Source organism: Corvus cornix, chromosome 5, assembly GCF_000738735.6.
Source record: "Corvus cornix cornix isolate S_Up_H32 chromosome 5, ASM73873v5, whole genome shotgun sequence".
NCBI lineage: Eukaryota > Metazoa > Chordata > Aves > Passeriformes > Corvidae > Corvus > Corvus cornix.
Genome location: NC_046335.1, coordinates 5,167,127 through 5,185,456, shown reverse-complemented (window position 1 = coordinate 5,185,456; position 18,330 = coordinate 5,167,127). Strand labels below are relative to the sequence as shown.

The following is an 18,330-nucleotide window of genomic DNA, read 5'->3' as shown; positions in this document are numbered from 1 at the left end:
TGTCAGAATCCTTCCAGCTCTGTCTAGAAAGATTTCCACGGATGACAAATGCGAGCTGGTTACATACAGGCTTGTTTTTGCTTCAAATCATAAAGGCTAAAACCATATTTATTTTAGCCATTAGCATCCCTTAATTCTTAGATATTACATTACAAAGGCCTAGCTTTTATTTTACAGTACTGCATCTGAATCAGGGCAAAAGATACAAATGTATTTTGCTCCTGTGTGATGTGGTATTCCAGAAGTTGGGCATCCTAATCCATCCCTAGTTCTCTTGAAAGCCCCAGACCAGGCAGCCTCTGGAGAATGCTGGGGCTGGAGCCAAGCACATGCAGCTTTATCTTGGAATTTCAACATGAAAGGGAAAAACAGCAAAAAGGGGGGAGTTTTATAATTGTAACTAAAAGTAATCACGATAAGCCATCAGTATTTCATTTTAATCTAACTCCTTTGAGCCAGAAAATGGAAGGGGGCCTGGAAAGTTTGTAAAATCAGGGACAATAAAAGAGATGTGAGGATGGTTTGTGTAGAATCGCACTCAAATACACACACACGATGTAATTGCCTGTTTTATTTAGTGGAATCACTTTTGTAGATTAGAAATATTTCCAATTCCCGTTTACTCCAATGCAAGCCTCCACCATCGACAGGCGTAACGCAGTTTGTTCAACTGATTCCAAACAAAAAAAAAAAAAAAAAAAAAAAAAACAAAAAGAAGAAAAAAAAAGAAAAAGGAAAAAAAAAAGTACAATCTTAAAAGTTAAGTTAGAAAGTTAATTTCACACATTTTCTTTGGGACCAGGAATCTGTACATAGTACAAAATATACATTTATTGAACTTTCTGTAAACACACAGTTTGAATTGTGTAAAACTGTAAATAGTGGGTGAACTACGTGGAGAATAATTTATTATATATTGTTATACATTCTACTTAAGGAAAATAGTTATGCTCTTGTATATTACTCTGTTAAATTTATAAATTCCATAATGAAGCTGTGTAATCTGCAAACATGCTTTTCAAGCTTAAATCTCTCCATTCGTAACACACATTTTATACAGGTCATCAATGAAAAAAGTTACACTTTCCACAAAATAGATATAAAGAGGTCATGAATTTTCTAAAAAGACAGGCACAGCATGTCACTACAAACGAGACTCTTATGGTACGGTGTGGAGTCAATTCTGTGAGAAGACAGGTGTAAACTCTCTAATTCAGCATGTTTGTACGTGGTCTTAGTAACAAGACAGATGCTAGAACCCAAAATCTCTGCTTATAAAGATTTATAAAATAGCCAGTCCTGGAAGTCAAACCTCCCACTTTTCAGATATCCAGCATTCCCTGGCTGGGAGAACCTCGGCTTTTGTCTCCTATCAACTCTTGGTCACGAGTAATTGAGTTTTCCAAGCAGTGAAATACCCAGCACCATTTGCCAAGAACATTTGCATAATTCAGCACTTACACCAAAGACTGGATTCCTGGCACCAAAGAGTTAGATCCCGTTAATAAATACAATTTAACTCTTGGTGCCCAAGGTCATCAGCAAGAACAGGCTGGGAAAACCCCAACCTCAATGCCCATGGGCTGCAGGGTGTTAACCTGTGGAATGTGGGGTAACAGCACCCCAGCACTGGGGACTCTGGTGTGCAATGCCCAGTTTCCAATTTAAGAGGCAGATTTCCAAATTGCAGCAGACTTCTCAGTCTGGCATCACTCAGCAAGAATAAAAAGTTCCCCTATAAATACTGTCAAAGATCCTTTCATAGGATGGTCCATAGAATGATCTGGGTTGGAAGAACCTTTAAGACCACCCAGTTCCAACCTTTCAGGAGTCCATTGCTGGACATGGATATAATTCTGTGTAAATTCAGGACATTTATTCCTACATTTTCAGGGTCTCATTGTTTTTCCATCCTGAGTATGTCATCTTGGATTTAAGTAATTTACAGCTAAAAGCACTGCATCAAAGATCAAACCTCTTAAACTGCTCTTCTGAGGTTTTAAAAGCAAAAAAATTCTTAGATACTTTAAGAATTAAAAAATTATCTCAGATTAATCAAACATTTTGCTTTAACATTACAACCATCTTCCCTTTGGCTTTGAAAAGCTTTTTCAAAACCTAAACTGACTAAAGATTACATTTGTTTTTCATTCCAAGAGAAGTAGGACAGTTAAGGCTCCAGCAACATGTGCAAAATTTGTATGTTGTGAGCAAAAGCTCCATCACTGTCAGCAGGATGTAAAGTTAAGTTTGTGCCTGATTTTCTCAAGCCTATCTGACTCTAATTTTCCCCTGTAGTGTGAACAAAAATACTGTGATCCAACCTGAAATCCCAACAGTGAAAATATAATTGGCTACCCAGTATTGGCACTGCTCAGACTGGCTGGAATTCAGTAACACAGCAGAAATGAAACTCTGGACCTTAGTCTACAGGCATCAGTAGAATAAAAGTATTGAATGTTTTAGGACCTGCCAGTGTGTTTTCTCATTTTTCTTAAAGATATTTCTCAAAATAAATAACAATGGCAGCTCCTTCAACTCCAGAGGCCTCCTCACAATACACATGGGGAGTCCTGTCCACCTGTAAAAACCCCACACTCCCACCAAGCTCTTCAGAGCCAACACTTCAAGGAAGCAAAAAGGAATTTCAGCTTTGCCTCAATGTTATTGAGCAAGCTGAGCAGTGCAGATGTCGTGCTCCTAAAAGAAAATGGTACTGCCTGACACAGCACCCACCCTTCAGATAAACAGCTGCTAACACAGTAGTAAGGACCATTGGTTTTATTCTTCCCATTTTGGGAATAAAAAGAAAAAAGAAGAAGGCAGGTGCCTAGTGATATTTTAAAAACCATCTGGGCAGGAATCAGTTGAAGTTATGTTTAATAATCTCTCTATGCATAAACTACTCTAGAAATCTGACCTGTCATCCCACTTCTACTCAAGTTTTGACACTTTAAGATTTTCTTAATTCTATAAAAGGCATTTTTAAAGTTAAGCCCACTTTCCCAACTTTTGGGGAGCAAAAGTTAGGGGGTTTTGTGGCCGTTGCATTTAAAACAAGCCTCTCCCAAAACACTTTCCTAAGACATTGTTATCATTCCTGTTCCCTTAGCCTGGAAGCAAAGACTTTAGAAGAATGTGTACAAGAGATGGGCAAAAAAAGGATCTGTTTTACTGCTACTCAAAAGGAACATCAAACAAAAACACAGAGAAAATGAGGAATACGCACAAAGCCTAAGTAACTACAGGTCAGCAACTCTGACACAATCAGGAGATTAAAGCTCCAGATATTATTTTCACATATTAAGTAAATGGTAGAAATACTTGTCATTTTTCTGGAAACAAATTGTCAGTGGGAGACAATGTAAACTCAACTTTCAACATGTCTATTTTTTTTCTACTTGAATGCATTTAGTGGTCCATGATACTAAAGAGAAGCTTCAAGTTTTCCTACAGCTTCCTGACCTCCTGTGAACATGTGCCACGGCCCAGGTGGCTGCTACCTCATTTACAAAGCAATGTTATTAGGCAAAATAAGGCCACAGAGTGCTTCAGATGTGCACACCTGAGTCTGCAGAGAACTGCAGACTGTGCAAGCACTCCACAGAAAAAGCTCACAGAAGACTGGATTCTCTGATCAGTATTTCAGACAGGTTAGTCAAAATCATTTAGTCACAGAGTGGTACTTCTAAATTCTGCTCCTTTTTTACAGCTTATAGCAGGAATCACATTCATTTTATGTGCTACAGCATGCTGGAAATTCTTATCTGGAGCCTCTTTTCACCACTTAAAGGGTTAAAAAACCTCTCCAGTTTGCACCCTGAACTGGTCTTTAAAGGCTCAGGTATGATCACCTCGGACACAGGTAGTAACAAGGAGCCACACTCATTACCTAGGAGACACTATTTTCACATCTGGTGAAGCCTGGCACCAAGTAACAATTCATGTTCTACACAAGAACATCAGGTACAGCTGTGTAGTTCTAGTTTTCCTGTTTCTGAACCTGTGCAAGGTACATCAGGTTTGTATCAAACACTGTATTTGCCAAAGGATGAGGAAAAGAGCACTGCTTTCCTAAAGGTTAGCCCCTTTCAGACACAGCCAAGTTTAAATATCAAGGAATTGAAACACACCAAGTCATTTGTGCACAAAAGCAGTTCAAGAAGGTGCAGGTAGAGGTGAAGGTGAACATCTTGGCATGATGAAATCCTGATGTACATTGAACTAAGGTAAACTGTAACAACCGTATCATTAACCTAATTGTGGCAGCTGTGCTGCCTCTCCCACAGGACAGAGCTACAAACCTCTAGAGAATGCAAACACAGAGGAAGGTTGTCAGCATGGAACTCACACACAAGATATTGAGACCAAAGTTTGATGATTCCAGTTTAAAGAAAAAGAATGTTTATCAAAGCAAAATATTTGTCTTAAGTACAGAGTGGGGAAAGATCTGCAGAGGCTTCGAAGCTCCCTACACAGGCCATCATTTATCTGGGTGTGGTTTCCCAAACTGCAGCAGGAGGGGTGGGGCAACCATTCCTTTGCTCTCAGTCCTGTCTCCCCACTCTCCATCTTTCCCTAGCACCAGCACCCCACAGCTGGATTATCAATTTACCCAGTTGAAGAGGACAGGTTTTTTCTTTCTCCTAACTGCACACTCACATAAGGACAAGCACTGGCACAAAAAAAGGCAGTAGGGGCAAACTTGGAGCAATGGTTTTGTCTTGGCATAAGTTGATCATGAAACCATATACTTTGTTCATAAACTACTAAAAATGGAATGCAATAGGAAGTCTATCCTATCCCAGTGTATAAAATTAAAGTGGGATTCTTACCAGGGAACCAACTGAAGTGAAAACTGATCCCTAATTTTGTTAAATCACCTTAAGCTTCCAACTCTTGAACTGAGCAAAATGGCTCAGACATTAACCTACATAGTGACAGCACCAGCTTTGCAATAAATAATGTAATGGACATTGAAGTCAGTTTGTTACAAGTAAATGTTGAAAAGATTAGCTTTGGCACCTGCAGGAACTCTCAAGGTAAGCACTACCATGACTCATCTGCTGCTCAGTATTCACCAAGGCACCTTGCTGACACAACCTACGGCTGCCGCAGTTCAGAGCAGTTTAATGACAAGCAGATGAAATTCCTCTCTCCAATTCTGACTCCAGCTCAAAGTTTCACTGAATGATGGCCGTGCCTCAACGTTGTGGTAGTGCTGCTCCTGGGCCAGCTGAGGGCAAGCCCAGCTGAAAGGCTCTGGCTCTGTTTCTGCCCCAGCGCGAGTACCGGGGACTCTACAGATACAATGGATTTACGAAGCCTTGCAAACCTAGGATCCTACTTGATGTCACTGCATTGAGTTCATCCAACACTGGTTTAAAGCACATTTTAGAAGCCTCTGTCTTGAACATATTTCAATGCTGAATTAGCGAGGATTATTTGGAACAGTTGTCTATAAAGCAGTTACAGGTATTCTCCCAGAACGATCAGCGAAACATTTAATCTGACTATAACAAAACTCACAGAAACTGTAGCCAGTGAAGCTGTTAAATGTAGAAGGAAAACAAAGTTGCATGGCATACAAAGCAAAGTAGCTTTACAAATGTCATTTCTTTTTAAAAACAAGCAAATCAGGACCATCCTATTTGAACATGTATTTAAAAATACATCTGTTAACATCACACAATTTTCATTTTTGTCACACAGGAATCTTTTTCCAAGAGGGAAATAAATAGCACACAATACTTCAAAATAAAAATTGCTGCCTTGCCCCTGAGGTGCTAATGTTTTTAGCATTTAAAAAAAAAAAGTTTCTGGTGCAAGAAGGAGATGCACAAAGGTGCAAAAGTGCCTTTTTCTTTTCAGAGCAGTGAAAAAAGTACAGCTTGCCTCTTTTCTAGGATGCTTTATATACTTAACTCATTTATTCTGTAATCAAAATCTGTATCTAAAATGGCAGTGTTTATGCATACATCACAATTCAGTGCTCTGAGCTCATCAAAACGCTGAACGTAGGCGGGAGAGAGAAAGGCCTGAAACGGGCTTTCTGCCACTACCCTCAAACCTACTCACATCGCCTGTAGCAACAGAATTATTTTCTTTCTAACCTTCAGGAGACCTCGTCAGAAGAGGCTTCAAAAATCTCCTTTGTCACTGAGACAGTTTAAGTGATTATGGTTTGAAGTATGGCTTTTCACACCACAGTTTTGCTTCCGATTTTTAAAGTTTAAAACTCAAAGGTTCCACAGTCCAGTTCAAAGTTTTGCAGTTTCCAAAACTAAACTTTAGTATCTATGAAAAAAAGGACAGAACTTTATCTGCCTAGTCCTAAATTAAGTTTAGCTTTTCGCACTAATATGCCATGTATTATTAAATATGCTCGTTAATTAGGTGCCTGTGAAGCTATAACTTAACAGCATTATAGTTTTGCACTCTACAACAAAATTAGACATTTTAAGCATTTATTCATAGGTAGGTAAGGAACTGGTTCTTTAAGCAAAAATTGCTATAAATTTATAAATACAAATAGTGCTTATGTTTTCTTCATTCATGCTTGAACAGATTACAAACTGAATACAATGAAGTTACGTTTAAGCACCCCACATAGACAAGAGGGATAAAAGAAAAGTTTGCTGGTATATACTATACTTAGTTCCAAGACACTATAAGTTACTTTTTCACTGTTCAGTGTTCCCTAACTCTGCATTAGTTTTAAGGCTATATATACAAATATGTATATGTCAAAGTTAGGGAAAGACAAATATAGCAAAATGCATTGTACTACATTTTCCTATCAAAAAGTAATTATACACCAAGTTCTGATTCTGTTTAACTGCAGTAAATGTTACAATCTACTTGTTTTACTGATTTTCCTTTTGGGGAATCTGCCTACTAAATGAGTAAACTACATATTAAATACAATATTCTCAACCAAAAAGACAATACAAGGTGCACAAAACAGCAGTTTTGCAAACACGACTGACTTGAAAACTTAATTTTCGTATGCTCAATGGGAGAAAGCTAAGCTTAAATCAAATTAGTTTATTACCTTATAAAATTTTAAATTAGAATTTTAAACAACGAACAGTTAAATATTGTCAACATGCTATACCTCAAATCACAAGTACTGTTTAACCACTAGTCTCTCGTTCTAAGTAAGTGGGTCAATTAAAAACACACACCATAAAATGTTAAAGATTGTCAGGCTTTGACAAATGTATTTTTATCAAACAGTAGGCAAATTCAAACCAATGCACATCTTCAGTAGGGAAGGGGAAAAAAAAACAAGCAACACCAAAAAGCCTGAAAAAACCCACACTTGTAAAAAATAGGGTAACGGATTAATCCCACATCATCCTCTAGCATATGGCTATATCTTGGGCAATAATCAAAATCCTTCCCATTTTAAAAATGGGCTACCAATTAATAAAAATATTCTTCCACAAGTAAAATATCATTTACAATGGCACTGACATTTTAAAAGGCAGGAAAAAAGGAATTACACATGTATGGGTAAATGTCTTGTTTGTTAAATCAAGCTTTATTGATAAAATGGAATTCAGAGTATTTTTCTTGGAACAGCAGCAGACCCAGCCAATCAGGATTGTAAAAATGCTGCAGACTCCTACTTTATGTAGAAAGTTACCTTCGTGCTCAGTGATTAGTAGTTTCAGGTAAGGGTTAATGAAAAAAGAGGTGCGAAGAACCAAGGCATTCTAATCCCAAGATTGGTACATGTATGAACAGGATACTATTAATAGGGCATGATTTAACTCCCACTGAACTCAAAATCACAAATCCCTTCAACTCAATGTGAGAGTAGGAGTGCATCCAAGAAAATGATATACGTTTGTTGAAGAATGTGCACTACTCCTAAGTTATTTTTCCATTGCCAAGCAAAATTCACACACTGTAATTTCTGGTAGGTTGCCCACGAGTTCAGCTTTCATATAAACCAAAAAGTTGTCTTTAACAGTTTTGTGCACCTCTTGAGCACCTAGCTGGCTAGGCTGCTGCTCCTTGCAATCCAAAACCACAACATGATTTTAAAAGGGATATATATTGTTGCATCACACAAGCCAAAACATTTCTTCTAACCTTTATAGTGATTTAAAGCAGTTTCATAATTAAATATGAGCATTTTGTACAAAGACAATTGCACTTTACAAAAACAAAATCATACAACATAAATTGCTGGAGTCTGATTTACAACATGAATTTATGGTTTGAAATCACGTTTACAGAAGTCTGTTTTACAAAAAAGATCAGTTCCTGGGCTAGATGTCGTACTGCTGTAGTCATTCTCACCAACACATCATATTCCCTTCTTTAATTAAGGTTGAGGATGGATGTTAAGAAGGGTCACTGAGGTTGGGCTGCACTTTCATTTGCAGGATGAAACGTGAACTCCACAGCTAGATGAGCAGTTTTACCACATATCATCAGTTGAGGCAGAATCCTTAAAGAAAAAAGAAGGAACCCTTTAAAGTCTGGAGTGCCCATCCTTGCAGCAGTTTCTGGATAATCCAGACTGAAAAGGGTAAAGACTTAAATCATTTCAGGAGTCTGTTTTCTCTCCCCTTTCAGACACAGCTTTTAAGAAGTATCTAAACCCCACATACTCTTAATTAATGAAACATTAGAACCAAGAAATTTCAAAATACGACCAAGAGTCTTATCAATCCTGAAAAATAATATCCTAGAAATGTTACTGAAAAGCATTTCCAGAGCCTTTCTAGCTATTTCCTTGAGTAGTTAGAAGCAATACAAAATGGATATACTCAGCTCACAGGTGCGAGAAAAGAGCAGGATGTGCTCATGCCATGTGTTATCACCATTATAATTTTTTGTGTTCTCAGCCCTCCCTCGCTGCATGGGAAGATACAGACATCAACTGACACCCTGTTATAACTCAGAGCTATTTTATCACTTTAAATTTAAGGTTACAGAAGCGTAGTTTAGGGAACTGAAGGAAGTCGTAATTTTGGATGGTGATAAAACCACAAGGGGGAAAAAAAAATGTATATTACAAATATTGAAAGTAGAGACATGCTGTGCTCCAAATCCTAATTGTATGGCCACACTACTCTGCATTACAACCTATCCAATATCTGAGTGTCCCTAAAATTCATCCCATTTAGGCCCACAGGCAACAGCAGATTTTGTATAACTACCACAAGCCTGAAAAATATTCAGCCAATTCCTGGTTTAACCTGTATTTAATTTTACCAAGTGGTTTTTTAATCCATTTGCCTTCATGTCAGGCCTGTTTCCTTTTCCTTTGCTTAGGCTGCTTTATATTCAGCTTTCTCTACTAGCCTCATCAGGCAGGCTCACAGGTTAACCACAAGCAAGTGAGGCCATGGCTCTGCAGCTGAAGCAACAGCTAAATCAGCAGCACAGGAATCAGAGCAAACTGCTCCTGTGCACCACCTTTAGTGGTTTCAGCATTACCTGCTCCCTTTCTCTAAGCAATTAAGGGCCAGGATGGGCTTTTACAACAGCACATCCTGGTGCTTCCACAGCTGCATCTCCCCATCATTACTGAGACTGCAGGAGGTAGAAATATTATTTCTCTTCAAAAGCACTGCCTTAGTGACTCTCTTGAGAGGAAAGAGGCTAATTAAGTCTCTAGCAATGCCATACATGATAATTTCTTAGCACTGAAGTTCTGCACCCTTCATTCAAACTTGCCCACAGAATCCGTAACAAACCAGAGAGGAACAGTTGGCACGGAGGTGTAGTAAAAAACCACAAACTGAAACTGCCCTTTGCAAAAGTACCACCTCCAGCTTTTCCTTCAAGACCAGAAGTAGCAAAGGAGAGCAATTATATGAAAGAGCAAAATGGTTGTTTCAAGAATGAAGAGTAAAAGCAGCATGAGTAAAAATGCGGGAGCTGCTTGCCAACTATTCCATATGCAAATTTCTGTATTCCAGTCGCCAACATGATTGCAAAGTTTGTGTACTGTACATTTGTAGAACAGCAACATACTACAGAATGTATTTTGGAGGTAAAGCATCCTCTTCCAGCCCCTATTTAGGAATTGTTATGCTAAAAATAGAATGAGGGCTGCCAAATAAACTAGTGCACAGTTGTAAAGCCAATGCACAATCTTTATGTATGTCTGGCTGCATTTCAGCCATGTCACATCCAGGCAGGTAAGTAATTTCTGCTGATAGTTAAAGGATCAGTTTAACTGCTCTATGACATGCTGCACTTTCAGTGACAGAATGCTGTTTCTGGTGATCAAACTGCCACTGGAATCATGTTCACTGTTTGGTTGTTCTTCCCCCCATACTGACAGTGGATTTATTTGTCCTCTCTCATCACGGACATATCAGAACCCAAACTGTTCACTTGCTGTAAGATGCTTTATGTTTAAGAATAAAAGTGTTTACACTGTCCATTTGGTAAACTAATATATTCTTAACCCATCTCTTTAACCTTTAGATATCACATTTTTCCTCTTGATGTTTAGGAAAAAATGTCTCCTATAAAGGAGAAAACAACCCCATGACTCTTTCCACCATTTGGCAGCACTTGAAAACCCAAGCAGGATTGAAATAATGAAATTCCAGAGGACAAATTAATCAACCCTACTGGAGTTTCGAGATTATGATCAGCAGAAGGCAGCAGAAAACAATTACAAAACACAATCCAAAGAGCACAACAGTGTTATTCCTTTCTTGGGGGAAGGGGTTTTTAACAAGAACTAGCAGTACCTTTCTTTAAAAACCAGATAAAATAATTGGGGTGGGAGGAAAGATAATGTAAGAGAAAGGATACTTACAGCATCATCATTCCTGTAGGGGTTCAGTCTGTTATACACGGCTTCAATCACACTCCGTCTAGAGCAAAAAAAGAAAAAAAAAACCACAAGACTTTAAGGCTGTGTTCTTCTTTTTTTTCCAAGTCAAATTCCTAATTTTAATTTAAAATGCAAACCTTAGAAGATTCCAAATTTACAGAACCATATTTACCAGAAGTTAGCACTAAGTGTTCTTAAACATTCCATATCCTTTAAAACCTTTAGGCCCAAGACAAACAAGGCTCAGTATCCCTCAGAGTTCAGCAAGAGAAGGGCACAACCTGACAGTCAGGTCTTCACTTAGAAAAAGGGCAGCAGAAAGCTCAGTGAACACTGAATGTCCTGGTCATTTGTGTGCCCAAAAAACACTGCAGTAGTGCCTTATGTATTATGGCACTTCCATAGGGGAACAGTGCTGTGTTATTCTCTGGACACACAAAAATTACATTCTGAAGTACATTTTTGTTAGTGTTACATCTTAAAATGGACTTTTCATGCACAAACATGAAAAAATTAGTTCTAGAACAGTACTCTTCTACAATGACATGTCCAATACTATCCTGCAATTTTTCTCAAAATAAAAAGATTAAAATGCAAATTGCAGTTTTGTGTACTGTATCTTCAGACTGAGATAAATTTTGTCTGGTAAAAAAAAAATCAAAATATTAATTCAAGCATTTTGACAGTTACCTCCTTTTAAAAAACCCCATGCTTAGCATATTTAAGACAGCTTGAAATTAACTTTCATCTCTGGGACTCTTGACTTTTCTAATACTGATAGAAAATTTATAAGAAATAGATTGATAAAATATTAATACAAAATTTGCAATCAACATGCAAATGACCAACATGATTTTTATTTAATTATTCTAACACAGAGTGAAAAAACTGAGAGTTAAAAAAACTTGAAAACTGATAATAAAAAAACCAAAAACCACAGCCCAATGTGAGGCTGAAGGAAGAAGCTGCCGTTGCCTTTCCCAGTATACAAGGAAAAAACTTCGGAGGGAGAACAGGAAGGAAAGAGGGGAGTAAAAAAAACAGGAATTACAGACTGGACTTTAAATGCAACTTTCTTTCAGATCCCCTTCTGCAGAATCAAGTATGACAAAGTAGCAGACTGTGATACAAAACAAACTTCAAAGAACAACCTTTAAACCGCTGATGAATGCATGCAGAGCAATCACAAAGGAGTGCAAGAGAAGAAAAAAAGCAGATGACAAGCTTTGTAATCATCCTGCAACACTGAAAAGTCAGGAACTACCACGTATAAACATCATAGTGACTCTAGTGAATGATTATAGGGCATGAAAGAAGAGGATGGATTTAAAGCAATAAAATCAAGCAATTACACATAAAGTACATTGCATACATGGATTGGAAAGTTTCCCATATCTTTCAAGAAATAGGTTTCTTTGATTCTAAATACAGGCAAGTTTCTTGGAAATCATTATTTTCCTTCCAAATTGGCAATAGTACTTTAAGTTATACTAACATCCAATTAAATCAGTATTACTCTAAGTCCCTATTCAAACTAGCATCACTAAGACACAAAATCCCACTGAAATCAGTCACTTCAGCATTTCTTCACAACCGTGATGATACTGCTAGCCAAAGGTGATTAAGAAAAATCAGTTTGTATGCTGCATTTCATGAGTAACTGACTCACTCGTACTTCAACACTACAGCAACCCATCCTAAATAGATGCTATTGTACATTAAATTGCCATCTCTTCTTTTCCTAGTCAAACAGTTCCTATAGGAACAATACTGTCTTGTAGAAGCCATCTTTACAGTTATCACTTTATAATTTATTCAATTACATGCTTAAAGTCCAGATGTTTTGGTGTAAAATATAAAAATCATACTCTGAAAGGTTAAAAATACTCTGTATCATATGTGGCCAATCCATTTTAACATGGCATAGGCTCATGAAGAATCTTTTGAACCACAAAGGACTCAGTTTGGGGTGCAAAAAAGCTAAGCATGTTGCTTCCTCAAAGACTGAACATTTGAGAAACCACAGAGCATCACCACTGAACTCTTCAAGAACAAAGCCAGCTATATAAAGCTACAAATTTAACTTCCCACTTTTCTTTTTTGATAGACTTCTATCTCGCTTTCAGATTTGTCACAAGCAGAGAGAAACAAAAGCAAATTTTTAAGCAATTACAACATGGCTACAGACAAGAAAAGAAAGCTGCCAAGCAAAACATTTTCTGCATATCACTTCTTGTGGAAGTGTATAACATAGCCAAGTAATAAAGTCAGGGCATTATTTTCACATATTCAAATGTGAACATCCCCCCCGAAACCCCCAGTTAATTACAAAAAACAGACACTCAGGCCACCCTTAAAAACCCCTCATTCCTTCCCAAAACTACGGTTTGACATTTAATTTTCGCAGTGATTCATTGTCAACTCCATTCTTAGGCTTGTCCTTTTCATCCAAAACAACTGAGTAATAAAAATTGGAGAACAGATCATCACCTTTTGTCTTGTGCCCTTCCTCCCTCCCTGCCCCCCCACTTTTAAGAGTGGCCTTGCAGTTAAGATGCAGTTTAAATCAAACCCCACATGTACACTGATGTGAACTCACTTGCTTGCCAACTCCCCCCCCGGCGGGAGGTTTGGGATGCTCTCAGTTGCTAACGTACGCATCACGTGGACTAAGTCTGGCACTCCTTCACCCTGCTTCTTTATGATCTCTGGGAATCAGAAGTACTTTTTTTGTAAGTGCAGTCCAAATTTAAATCAAAAAGATTGAAACACTCAGTTTTATAAAAAAGGCAGCTTAACAATTAAAAAAAACCTAAAATTAAAAGCAACAGACCGTACTCAACATGGTAATTGATAACTTTGGTTCCATAAGGAAAAACCTGTAACAGATTTGACACAGATTTACTGCTGTTAACACACTGACTTGGTTTTAGAAATACACAGCTACCTAATAACAGTGGGAAAAGAAATCTTTAATAGCTTTCCTGCTATACATTAGATAGAAGATGTAGTATCTTCCCAGTATATGCCCAAGGCACGGGACAGATACTAACATCAGCTTTATTGCTGCAACACATGATTAAATATTATTGTCATCACAGAAAACAAAATATTTTCAAGAAATAAAAGGTTCGACATGTCAAAAGTAATTCCCATGGCTGCATGTGTATTAACCAATACTTGTACCTCACTGCATTACAGCAACATGCAAATTTTAAGAACTATTACACATAAATTAAAAGCCAGGGACATCATCTAATTGACAGTTTCATCCTCAACTCAGGAGATATTTAAATACAGGGCAGAAACTTAAAGCTGATCCACTCCAGCTGCTGGGTGAAGAGAATCTGTGCTGTAGCCATAGCCACGTTTGTCAAGACATTAACTCTTTAACTTTATTCTTAGGCTGGGTTGGTTTGGGGCTTTTTTGTGTTTGCTTTTCTCACTTTTCTCCTCAAGTCAAAAGCACACAATTTTATTGGAATTCAAGACATTTCAGACCATACCGCCCCTGAAGAGTCACTCTTTAAATAGGGATTTTACGAAGTCTAAAGAACAAGAACATTTAAAAAACTGCATCTCATTGATTTCTCTGTAAACATGAGCTCTCAGAAATTACAAAACACATGAATTATTAAGACCTGGTGCTGTTCATCTTCAAATGAATACTGCAACATGCATACAATAATGTGTACATATGTGCACATCTATACAAGCATGTATGTACATGCACACTATTCTTCATGTAATAAAGCCTTTACACAGTTTGAAAGTAGTTGGAATTCATCAGTACCACTTTTGAAAAACACTCAAGTATTTAGATTTTGTCCTAAATTCCAGAAGAACATACCAAGTGTCCATTTTATAATTTGTGAGATAAGGCACATTGAAAGCTTTTTAAACCAACATGTATCCAGTCCTTTTTAGTTAAAAAAAAAAAAAAAAACTAAAAACCCCTAAAAACCAACAATTGTGAATTATTTTTGTGTATGTAATGGTTTTTCAGGGCTGCGTGTGTTTACAAAAACCATCAGCTCTGTTTTGTAGTCAGGCTGTGTAAATTATTTGCAAGGTATAGTGGAAACACTGCCTAGTCCTCAACCAGCATCAAATTCTGCAGCACAAAGCTTTAAGCTGTTTACTTCAAAACCTAAATTTTAAATACATGACACCGCACACCAGAGACACCTCAAAAACTTGCCATTTCCTCAAAATCTACAGCCAAAGTTCATTTTACCAGCTAACATTTAGCAAAGAAATAATCTATGAATCTTAAATCTGAATAAGAAGCCAAGATCTCAGATTTGGTTTGCCAAGTTCCTTTATTGTGCAATTTTGAACATCTAGAATATGCTACATTATGCTAGTGCTAAAGTTCTGCTGTACAAAAATAAGGAATTTATAGTTGACCTATACTACACAGTTTCACAACCTGTAACTGCAGTACATTTAACATACAGTCTCCACTAAATGAATACATTTATATTTTGATAAAACTATAGATACAGACTGAATGAACACTGAAGACACAACAAATGGAGTCGGTCTGCTAGCTGTGTTTAATTTATTGGAATTATCTTGTTTCAATACACCTTCAACCCTCCCCCCAATCTTTAATTTACTTTTAAACCTTCTACACATTTTCATGGCATTAAGTATTGGAAAAATGTACTTACAACCCTAAAATAAAGGATTCAAAAATGGGAATTCCATACAAAGTTTAAGAAAAAGCCAGAACTTTGTTTTTGTGAAAATTAGGGAAGGAACATATAACAGCTAACTCAAAGTTATTTATCTCTACATCAGTATAAATATTGCAGGGATTATCTATTACGGAATGGTTCTATGTAAAAAAAAATGAGAACAGAAAAAAAAGCTTAGACAAGTTTCTTTTTAGAGTCAACACATCAATAACACATATTAGTGCAAATAATAGCAACACATTTTGGAATGACTGATTACTTCTACCATGAAGTTCACATGATACTTTAGGAGTAACACTGATTTATTGCAAGTAATGGCACAAGGATGGTTCTCCACACTTGCTGCTTCTTCCATTATTTGTTGCAGCTATGAATCTGGACCACAAACACATCAGGGGAGTCTTAAGTGACATGGTAAGTAGAAAAGTTTCTACATTTTTAAAATCCGAATCATCTCTCCTTTTTCAAGATGACCATCATTATTAAATCCTATTCAGTCTTATAATTTGCACTACCTTTTAACAGTATAAAGGTATATTCTGGGCCGAGGGGATAAAAATACAACCAGAAAAAAAAATGCACATTAGAAAGTATCGACTCTCATTACTTGTTGGACTTCACCAAGTACTGAAGTGCATAAAAATACATATGCATTTTGCCCAAGTTTCCATTTTAATGAGTTTTAAATTTAAATTGATATTACAGATTAGTAAGATCATTCTAAAATACTCTTTATATTTTTTTAGTTCCTTCAGCCAAAAATCAGGCTTTTAAAGTTAAGCACTGCCACTCTTACAGTATCCTAAGATAAGAGCAAGATTATTCACTGTAGTGTATGCTGATGCTGCAGCAGTCCTACTCTACTAGTCAATAAGGCATTAACCATTTACTTCAGAAACAATGCACTGGCACAGGAATTAAGTTAAATGTAACAAAGTTATCAATTCCTGTTCTTGAAATTCTGCTTTAGTTCAGGCCTTTCAACTTCCCTCATGTGTAAGTCCTAAAAGGCCAAATGCTGCAAACAGCTGATACAAATCACTGCTGGGTTGAGTAGTGTTTACTACATATTCATTAATTTAAATAATATTTTTGTGCAACAATAGACAAAAGATTGAGGATAACTCTAAAAATTAAGCAAAGACCCTTGAGGGAAAGTACAATATATTTCCTCAAGTTGTTCAGACATCATCCCATTAAATTAGTATTAAAGTGCTTTATAACTACATATGGAATCCTTCTGCCTCTATGCAATTATCACACTTTGCATTTATACAAATAGGAAATTGCAGGAATGAGCAAAGTACCAGCAGCCAAATTCCTTGTATGTACCATAATCACAAGCAGGTCCAGTGTTTAGGCTCTTCCTTTATAAAATTAAGCAGCTGTACAAAAATGCCAGCTTTCCTCCCTGTAATATTCCTGGGGTACAATGAGGCCAGCTGAACACACAGCCTTGGCTTCATCGTATTTTCATATTCTAGGTCACAGGTTTGTCTGAACTCAGACAAAATATCTAAGATAAGAAGGCAGTACTTGCCCAGATAAGGAGAGTTACCACGCTGTGAATCAATGTGTGAATGTACAGCACACTTGTTCTTCACCAAATCTGTGGGTGGGCACTCACACGCCTGGTGCAAACCTGCTCCCCGCTCTGCACGGAGGGAGCCATCTGACACTTCCCTCCTGCAGTGTGACTGCACTAGGATATTCCTGCCACGCTGTCAGGGAGATTCACACCAGCACTGACTGTGCACCAACCTCTCCTCTCAGGCAAGTGTTGAGATTAAAACACAGAAATGTCTGCCTGGGCATTTGTTCGGGGGCAGAACAGATGCAGTTTGTCAAGACCTGGCGAACGAGGCCCTGGAAAAACGTGGTACTTTCTGAAAGAGCACCTATACAGGTTGTAAGTGCTTTAAAAACTGCACATGAATTTGTCTGAGCCCACAATTCCCCTGTAGGCAAGTTCTCTGTGAAATTTCTGGAGCTGCACTGTGTTACCTTCATGCAAGTTAAGGAAGAAAAAAGTGCATAATGTACTCCTCTGACTTACTAATCACTGCTACCATATTTGTGGAGAACTCTGCCTATCGTGCCCTGTGTGCTATTAAGGATTCTTGGAAGTATACACACACATAACTAGACTTGTAACATATAGGAGTCCACTTCAAAAATAGACTTAACCTATGCAAATAATGCATACAGCAGGTCTTAGATTTCAGAAACAAACTCCAAGCTGTAGTTGGTTTTAAATACAAAAGGCACTATAAATTCAGTTTTAATCAGAAATTATTTGAATCAAATTGATTTGAAATATCCTTTTTATGTGATCCAAAAAGCCCCAGACTTGCAGTTTCAATTTAAAGTTTAAGAACTCCTGGAATACAAATTTAAAGAAAAATTTTTAAGTTACTATCAGAGTAAGAGCTGAGTTCCCAGCTTTCGTTTGTCATGAATGCTTAAAGATTAGCTTTGACAAATTTCTGACATACTTTCAAATAAGTAAATATGTAAGCAGGTGCTTAAAGATTACAGTAATCAAGTTGTAATCCTACTATTACTGGATAATAAAATATTACAGCTAACTGATTTGTACTTAACTATAAGGAAAAATGGCACTCAAATTACCATCTTCACAGACACTTTGCAAGATATTCTGATTATTTCATTTAACTCCATGTGACAGGAACCAGGATTCACTGGTCTGAAGTTAGTGCTGTCAACAGACTCAGGAAGAACACTGAGCACAAATGAATCCTCTGCCATCCTGAATAATTTTCAAGGCTACAGGCTGCTGCACTTTCATAG

At 37.3% G+C, this 18,330-nt stretch overlaps 1 protein-coding gene across 5 annotated transcripts in view; it reads right to left on the bottom strand.

Moving 5' to 3' along the window:
- Nucleotides 1-551: 551 nt before the first annotated feature.
- The window catches only part of PPM1A (protein phosphatase, Mg2+/Mn2+ dependent 1A), a 35,501-nt gene continuing 17,722 nt past the window's right edge, over nucleotides 552-18,330 (bottom strand). For 3 of the 5 annotated variants that reach the window (XM_039553423.1, XM_039553422.1, XM_039553421.1), the window contains 3 exons: nucleotides 13,416-13,524; nucleotides 10,799-10,856; nucleotides 8,450-8,536 (listed from right to left, as the gene is read on the bottom strand). In XM_039553423.1, coding sequence (XP_039409357.1) covers nucleotides 8,489-8,536; nucleotides 10,799-10,856; nucleotides 13,416-13,524 — 215 coding nt within the window. In that variant the 3' untranslated portion in view covers nucleotides 8,450-8,488. Of the gene's footprint in view, nucleotides 8,537-10,798; nucleotides 10,857-13,415; nucleotides 13,525-18,330 lie in introns of all 5 variants that reach the window. The other 2 variants (XM_039553424.1, XM_039553425.1) reach the window with 2 other exon arrangements.